The sequence below is a fragment of the Magallana gigas genome, chromosome 6 (assembly GCF_963853765.1).
Source record: "Magallana gigas chromosome 6, xbMagGiga1.1, whole genome shotgun sequence".
In the NCBI taxonomy this organism is placed as follows: Eukaryota; Metazoa; Mollusca; class Bivalvia; order Ostreida; family Ostreidae; genus Magallana; species Magallana gigas.
Genome location: NC_088858.1, coordinates 7721541 through 7730163, shown reverse-complemented (window position 1 = coordinate 7730163; position 8623 = coordinate 7721541). Strand labels below are relative to the sequence as shown.

The 8623-nt window shown below is 34.1% G+C and overlaps 1 protein-coding gene across 1 annotated transcript in view; it reads right to left on the bottom strand.

The window, feature by feature from the left end:
* Nucleotides 1–1501: 1501 nt before the first annotated feature.
* LOC105348091 (fermitin family homolog 2) overlaps nucleotides 1502–8623 on the bottom strand; it is a 19007-nt gene continuing 11885 nt past the window's right edge. Inside the window, exons 7-13 of the mRNA XM_066087606.1 lie at nucleotides 6521–6628; nucleotides 5103–5299; nucleotides 4796–4920; nucleotides 4232–4338; nucleotides 3435–3650; nucleotides 2960–3106; nucleotides 1502–2712 (exon numbers count right to left, since the gene is read on the bottom strand). Of these exons, the coding sequence (XP_065943678.1) occupies nucleotides 2422–2712; nucleotides 2960–3106; nucleotides 3435–3650; nucleotides 4232–4338; nucleotides 4796–4920; nucleotides 5103–5299; nucleotides 6521–6628 (1191 nt within the window). The 3' untranslated portion in view covers nucleotides 1502–2421. The remainder of the gene's footprint in view (nucleotides 2713–2959; nucleotides 3107–3434; nucleotides 3651–4231; nucleotides 4339–4795; nucleotides 4921–5102; nucleotides 5300–6520; nucleotides 6629–8623) is intronic.

Genomic DNA, 8623 nt, shown 5'->3' with positions numbered 1-8623 from the left:
TTTTGTTTCCATTAAATTCCACTTTAATTTTGAATTGAAATCACTTGAGATTTTGGAGTTCATGCCCAATTTCAAACTTGAGGATGAACATCGAAAAATGTGACTATGAATAGTCAGAATGGTTAACCAATATTTAAAATTAATAAACTTAAAAATACTTGACACCATATTCCTCGATAATAAAAAATCCTTTTCTCCCAGTCCAAATAATCTGGTTGAAACTTTAACGCTTGTGTTCCTCAGCAGATTTCTTTCACTTGAAAGAAAGTGGGCGCTTAAGATGTACATTCGGCAGGAATCTGGGCGCACAAGGAGAGTGAAAATTTCATCAATTAATTTTAAACATTTTTCGAATTATAACCGTTATTTGGTTTCTGTTGGATGTGGAATGAGTGGAAAAATATTTGTAATGCAAAAGGTTTTACCATAATATGGGTCTAAATATAGCAACATGATGCAATTCATGCAAAATCCTACTTATTTACAACTGTTTTTAAATGATTTTGTTGTCTCTGGGTCTTCTCTCCACAAATTTGAAACGTGTAAAGATAACACATTTCAACATTAAAAAAATCGCTTTTTAAAAAAAGATGGAGAGATGACCCAGAGATGACTAATTATGTACTTTTTAAAATTATTTTTTGAAGGATAAAAAACAAAGTCCATTGATATGACAGTGTTGTTCCAAACAGTACTTTACATTGCATATTGACAAGTCTCGCATGGCTCAGTGGTTTCGTACTGGATTAGTAAATACAAACATGCAGTGTTTTGGGTTCAAATCCAACTGGTGGTCTTTTTAAAAAAAAAGATAAAACTTTTTTGTTTTAGATGTTTGTTATTATAACATAATGTTGAATTATAATATACCGGTATATTTTAATTTGTCGTTATTGATTTCTAGATCTGCTGTATGAACACTATTTTCTTTTCTTATTACTAATTTTTTTAAGGATATACACAATATAACTTCATTAAAATATGTTTGCATTAACATTTTCAATATAACTAGTTATCGGTTTACCTCTCATCGTCATTTTTGAAAGCTTGCGAGTTTTTTAATAACCGGAATAGCCATGTACTTCGACTCTCAACATAATATATTATGACATAGCCTTTCGAGGTTATAGACATTTAAATCACAATTGATTCGTGTCGAGAATTCCTGCAAATTTACAATCTTGTGCGCTCACTTTCTTTGACTTGTCTCCAATATTACAAAGCCCTCAATTTTTTTCCAGTTTATTTTTTTTTTTTACTTTCATGACAATACAGTAATTCAATATTAAACATGCTCTTCTGAGGACAGAAGATATACAGCAACATGTTTACTGGTACATAGCACAAGTTGAAAGGGAAGATTACAATATTCTCAAACACGTAATAGCCACATGTTTATCATGATGTGTATGGGTAAAAAGCATTGTTGAATTCTCTAGGAAATTTCCTGTTTCCACTTTTCCCTGTGCTAAATATATACATGAATATCAAAACTCAATGGTTTTAAACTCTAATTCCTGTTAAATTTGTAAATAAAGGAGGAAAAAATGTCAGTTGTAAAACCAAATTCATTATGTATCGGAGATTACAAAGAAAATCGTATGTAAAACTGGTGGTGTGTACAGTACTTTAATATATCAACAACAGTATATGCATATACAGAGTTTGATACACACAAATAAAATTGGTTTTGTTGGAATAAAATCCATATTCAGTTTTACTATGTCATAAAATATTTCAAAGAAAACACCTTTCATAAATAAATTTAAAAAAATGGTTTTGTTATCTATTTAAAATGATAAAATATTGTTTAACTTATTAATAGTGTACAAGCATTCACAAAATGAGGTTGATGGCTGGCATTTTGTAGATCTATTTCTGTGCCAATGTTCTTTTCACTGGAATATATTATTCTTATGCGACATACTTTCTGGACAAAAATTGAGTATAATTGCAATATGATTGGATAAATATAATAAACTGTTGACAGTCATAGACTGAACACATGATCTATATAACTTTTTTCATGCATACATAATGAACACACACCACTCTGGCATGATGTCGCAAAAAGGGCAGAAAGAGATTTCTAAAACATCAAGAAAACACATAAAATAATATGAAGAGATGGCTTAGATGATGTCGATGATAATGATAATGGAGGGGGTAAACCAGAAATGCAAGTAATGAAAACCAGCTGCTGGCTTGCTTGAATAATAGAAATAAAGCTAGGGAAAATTACAAAATCATAATCCTATTGTGTACAGGGTTTGAGCTCAACTGGTTCTGGTTTTTCATTTCAGGCCCTCCTTTTATTCCAATGTAATTTAGTGTTACATAGACATTGTCAGCAGTGAAAGTATCCCACACGTTTAGGCACACTATTGCAGATCACAGAATGACAAGCTTGCGGCGAGGACTTTATGCCCACCCTCCTGTCAGTTTATGAAATAATTCCTCGTTAAGAGTTTGGTTTTTGTCTGACGATCTCATAGACAAGAAAATATATCCACCAATGTATTCATGCACCACTTTGCAGTCCGCACTTAAACAGGCAAATGTTAGGGTCTCTCCTTCGAATTCTAAAATAACGTGGCGCACCTCCCAATTTACATGCCATGATCTCAGATTTCCGTAGCGCCATGTTTTAATGGAATCACCAGAGTTCAAATCCATGCGCATAATCTTGTTTGGGGATACACCCAAGAGTTCCTGGAAAAAAAGGAAGAATAACTGTATATTCATATTATAACTATTCTAAATTATCTTCAATGAATAAAATCAATAACATTTAAATGCTTTCACAAGACGCTGAATTCTCATGAGTATCTAGAACAACTCAAATAAAAAATTAAAGAATTGCTGTTTTAAAAAAATTTATTCAATTAAAATTCTCTGAAAAATTTTAATCAATTATTAAATCATGCAGAGAACTCTGATATGTAGAAGTAATATTTACCTCTTTCTTAGCATTCTTCTGTTTGACAATGAAGTAGCTAATTCCGTAGTCAGGCAGGGACTGCCATGCCTTGATAAAGGCCATCTTGGCCTCCATCAGAGGTAGATTCTGTACATTGGCGTGGGCCTCCAGAATTCTCTTCTCCAGCTGTAAAACAGTCTCGTTTATTGGTACTTTTCTTTGATGAATCATCATAACTAAACATTAGCCTTCATTTGTTAAAATCACCATGAAGTGTTTCATGCAAATTTTAAGTTGCCATGTTACAAAAGTTTAAATTTCATACGGACAATCACAACCAAAAATGCTGTCCTTATTTCAAAGAATGCTATGTTCAAAAACAATTTGTGGTTTATTTCAATGCTTTTACTCTGGAACATTTAAAAAAAAAAAACCTGTAACAACAAGACCTAGTAAATTAAGTAAAACCTAAAACCTCATTCTGCAGAATTTCTGACAGTGAGACACCACTGACCTGTTTCCCTTTCAGTTTCTTGTAGAATCGGGGAGCTACGTAATCCTCGGGGTTCTTGATGTCCACCTGTATGGGGGTGACAGGGACATCGGCAGGGGTCTGTCGCTTCAGGAGGGTCATTAGAGTCTGTACCTCCATGTCGTAGGAACTGTCCGCCATTGTCTTGCCCTGGGATGCAAGTTTACATGCTGCCATCCACTTGCAGTACTCGTCCTCCTGTAAAAGATTCCAATTCAGTTACCACTTGTTTTATAATATTGTTGTAATTTAAAAGCAAAATTATTTTATATGGTATGGCAGATACCCTTGAATTTTAACATACATGCAAGTCATAATTAAATCTTTAAAATAAACTACAATTTCCTTCATAAAAACTCAGCCAGGTTTAGAAAAAAGTTAAGAATCTGCATTGACTTTTTTTCACAGAACACATAAGTTTCAACACATATTTTTCTCTAAACTTTTTTAAAGAAATTCTTGGAAGCTTCTCAAAATAATTTTTCTGCCCACAATTGATTATTGTTGAACCATTTCTGAAAACAATCTCGCTTTTCCTATTTCCTAGATACTACATACTATGTAACGTTGTCTAAAACACCATTACCTTGAATATGAGTAAAATTCGGGGAAAATGGACTCAACAAAGAAATAAAAAGTTAGTCTGTTTTAGACAGGTTATTAAAACCATGATATTTGTGATATTGTGTTGTTAACCGAGTTGTGCGAAATAAAAGTTGATTTGCTTTGAATACAGAAATCTGCATATACTGACTGGCCCTGATTGTCTCATCTCTTACCGAGTCAAATCTCAGCCACAATTCAGACATGCCTTCAGAGGATGGAATAAAAAGTTTGATTCCATATTTTCCGTGAGAGATGTTCAAGTCTGGATGGGCTTCACATCCTGCAGAATAAATAAAACAGCATTTAATGATCTTCTCTTGCCAAAATTCAACACAGCTTTTCAGTTGAAAACAATACCACATTTACAAAGCCTGACACAAATAGAACCAGACATCAGCAATGCATGTTGGCAAGAGTTAACCAACCCAAACAATTAAATCTTTATCAGTTGTATCCACAAACTTTTTACTTTTAATTGCCTCACACCTTAAGACTATGTTTTTTTTTCTAGAAATAGAAGCGAGATAAAACTTTTTTTTACATTTTAAATTTCCTATGAGAGTCATGCACAATGCAATCAATGCACTTGGTAATTAACAACAGTCTAACTAAGTGTAAAAGCTCATTACAGCAGGATAAAGTTTTTGCAGACACTCACTCCCACCCACTAAAACAATACATGATCACGATTCTGTTCTATTTCCTTGTAGGAAGCTGACTGGGTGGATTGACTTTACCTTTGATGGTCATCTTCATTGTAGGACTACCACTAGCCTCCTCCTGGCTTTTGTAGAATGCTATGTACAAATCTTTACAGACACACCATGCTTTCTTGTAGCTCTTCAGAGTAAATTTCTTAGGTCTGTTTAAAGAAAAACATCAATATACTTCATTGTATATCAATTTTATCATAAGATTATAAGATTATTTTGCAGAGAGCAATACAGATTTTTAACATAAATATTTTTTTTTAACATTAATGAACAAATACATGTACTTATTACTATGCTAGTTTACTAGATACTTTTAAAGTTAACAGCTTACTTGAACCATTTGACGTAGCCGCCCAGTTCTGGTACAGAGGTTATGTCCCCCGACGTGGAGATGTTGGCCACCTGCAGGGACTCTTCCAGGTTGGACAGGTCGGCGTCAATGTCGTCCCCCTCCATATGGGGGGTGCTGTGGTCCATGATGGACGAGTCACTGGGCTGGGCCTGACCCACTTGCATTTGAATCTGAATCTAAAAAGATTGGCAAAAAAAAATTAATACATAATGTATTAAATCCCAAGTCAGAAAATTTGCATATACTGATGGACATGCCCTACCTGTTAAAGAAAATTACATTGGGCAGACTTGTAATCTTAACAGTTAATTTAAAAAAAAGGAGTTTTCTCCCTTTGAATTGGGAGCTGTACTGTATGTATGTACAATTGTGTTCTTGTATACTAAGTGTACAAAAACATTTACCAGGTGTTTTAAAAACAAAACTAGAGCTGAAATAATTTTAAAGATTAACTTTTGTGCCATGCTGTACAGGTAAGTGACAAAGAGATTTAAATTATGCTATGCAAAGTAATTTGTTGGGAAATGATGAAAGATGTTTTTGTTTAGTATTCTAGGTTAAGATTTTCATCCCAACAAATTGCCCCTCTTTCACAAATATTTATACTTAATATCAGACCAGTCAAAAGTACTTGCTTTACTATTTCATCGAAGGGAAGTTTTGAAGACATTTACATCTACCATTAACTTTTTTCTATTTTAATACTTTCAAAGTCCTAGGCATAACTCAAAGAAAAATATCTTCAGGTTGGATGAGAAACACTGAAAATAAAACATGATATAAAAAACCTCACAGACTTGTTTATTTTCTAAAGAGATTTTTCTAATGTGGTTTATCTCCAAACTTTGCCAGAGATGTTTGCAACATGTAGCCAAAAATCTTAATTGAGGAAGATGGGATCCTAATGATTAGTTTTTCAGTCCATCTGCTTGAGCCAACAGAAGGCGATTTATTTTTCTACAAGACAATTTATTTTCTTCACTATAAAAGCTGGCTCTGTTCAAGGCTGATTTATTCCCAAGCCATCACTCGCCTAACATTCTTACCTGTTAAATTTTCAGTTGCCATGGTTATTGAGAAGTGTGCAAGCAGAAACATTTTAAGTGCATTTTTTCATCTGCCTCATTGTTTGCATATGCCATAAAACAAAGCTATCACTTCATTTGGAAACAGATTTTCTCCTCTATATGTTTTTGGTTTATGATAGTGCTATTAACCCCGGTGCAAATGGTCAAGTTTGTTTGCAAAATTTCTCTCTAAGAACTTCCGATACTAAAATAACCAGTGGATTTGATTCATGGATTCTATTACCATCTTGCTCATGAAGATGCAAACATTGTTTGTTCAATAGAATTGTGTGGTGTTTGTATTTAAGGTTTTATAAAAAGTTTCAGTACCTGAAGCGCAGCAAACATCATCATTTCTTCCTCGGTACAATCAATTTCCTCTGACATCAGGCTCCACTTAGCTTGTTCATAGATCTGATTAATCCGCACTGCATCATACTATCAATACAAAAAATAAATATGCTAAGACTTTTTTATCTCCTAATTTCCCAAAAGGTACATGAATTTTAGTTGACCCCAAGAAAATCTTCAGAAAAAGCTGACTACAAGTAGTAATTATAGGAGATAAAGCCATGAAGAATGACTGTAAAGCTAAAAAGTTGTTTGTTGATGCATGTATGTATGCATACATTTACATGTTAACTGGAGTATAGATATCCTGATGACAAAAAAATGTAGAAATTTGGCAGAAAAACAAAACTGGAGAGGGATTCTTGTGACTGTAAGATATGGATGAGATGCAACTTGCTTTGACAAAGATTACAGGTCCTTCGTGTTAAGACGGTGACCAAGAATTAAACGAAAAAAGTTCAGTGTCCTTTCCAGTCATATTACTTTCAGCCTTTAATCGTCTAAATGACAGACTTGAGGGGAGAGGCATCTTTTCATACAATTATGCAGTTTGAAAATGGATTGCTCTGAAGCTGACTATGCAGGCTTACATACAATGCCTGCTGTGTATCCCTTCAGTTCAATGGCCATATGATACAGAGTATGTAAGGATCTTATAAATCCGGAGAAGAAAATTCAGGAGAAATTTGAATTTTCATCAGCGGCTGACTGCCTGCTCAGTTTGACAGGCTAACACATTCCTTGAAGGGCCTGCTCTCCTGTTGATTCCCTGACAATCAGTTGCATCACCCATCCCTCAAGTTTTTTATCTCCTCATTCCAAACCTGATGTCAGTTTCCAAGACAACCCAAATATTTATGTTTCAGCACACATGCCCACGAGCCTCTTGTTTACAATCCCCTCTAAGCAGGAGAGGAGGAGGTTCTAAGAAACAGATTCTTACTCTACCAACCCTCTCTATAGAAGGATGTCCCTATGCTAAAAGATAACAGACAACATCTTTCCAACAGGCCCTCTAAGTTCCAAAAATGAAGAACCATTAGCCTGGGTGACAACAGATATTAACTAACTTCTTTCACTTAAAATGCCATCATTTCTTCCCCAACCCTGAAAGATTTTTTGCATGAAAACTGGCTCTGTTGGTAATTAACTACAGAGGGAATACAGAGTCTATGTGTGTTTACATTATGCCTCACTTATCATGATTAATGAATCAAAAAACATATTTAGGCTGATGAATATAAAAACTTAAGGACTAAAAGAGATCTTTAAAAAAAATGTAAACTTGACCTAGAATGTTTTTTGAGAGAGATTGCCTTTCAACCCACACAAACACTCTGCCAGCAAAAAAGTGAATATACAAATATAATAGAAGAACAATAAATTGGGCAGAAACCATCAGATGATGCAGGTATTGTTCATTAGGAAGGCTTTATACTTTAATAGAGTTCAGAACCTGAACTCTGGATTTCCTCCAGAGGAAAGCAAGAATGTTATAAAATTCCTAATCCAAAGACCTCCAGCATCAACAAGCACTCTGTGTGTATTACTTGTTGAATACAGCACAATACATGTACTTCCCCTTAGAAAGGAAGACAGATTACAAGAACCATAAACCTACAGGAGATTTTTTTAATCCCTCTTTGTATCGTCCATATCTGTGGTTTGAATAAATTTGATAGGTATAGGTTTTTAAATAGCTCAGACTTTTAACTGCATTTCAATAAATTTCAATCTTTAATATGAATCAAAAAACTGTAACCAGACACTTCACAAGAATTTGATGTAAATCAACAAGATTTAAAGGGGGGGGGGATTAAAAACATTTATCAATTTAACCTCCTTTATTAATAGCAAATATTGTTAATGTTTGAGAGTCTCTGGAGATTCATTAACGATAAATTAAAGCTCCAGTTTTCATATGTGGGCTGCCTGTGGGGGTGATACAGAAATATTTTCATATCCAGATTCAGTTCAAGCCTTATCTGCCTCCCCATCTTGATTCCACATAAATTGCATGAATCATAAATGCCTCTCTATCTCATCTTGTTCTGATCACCCTATCATCTCATCCGTCATCTC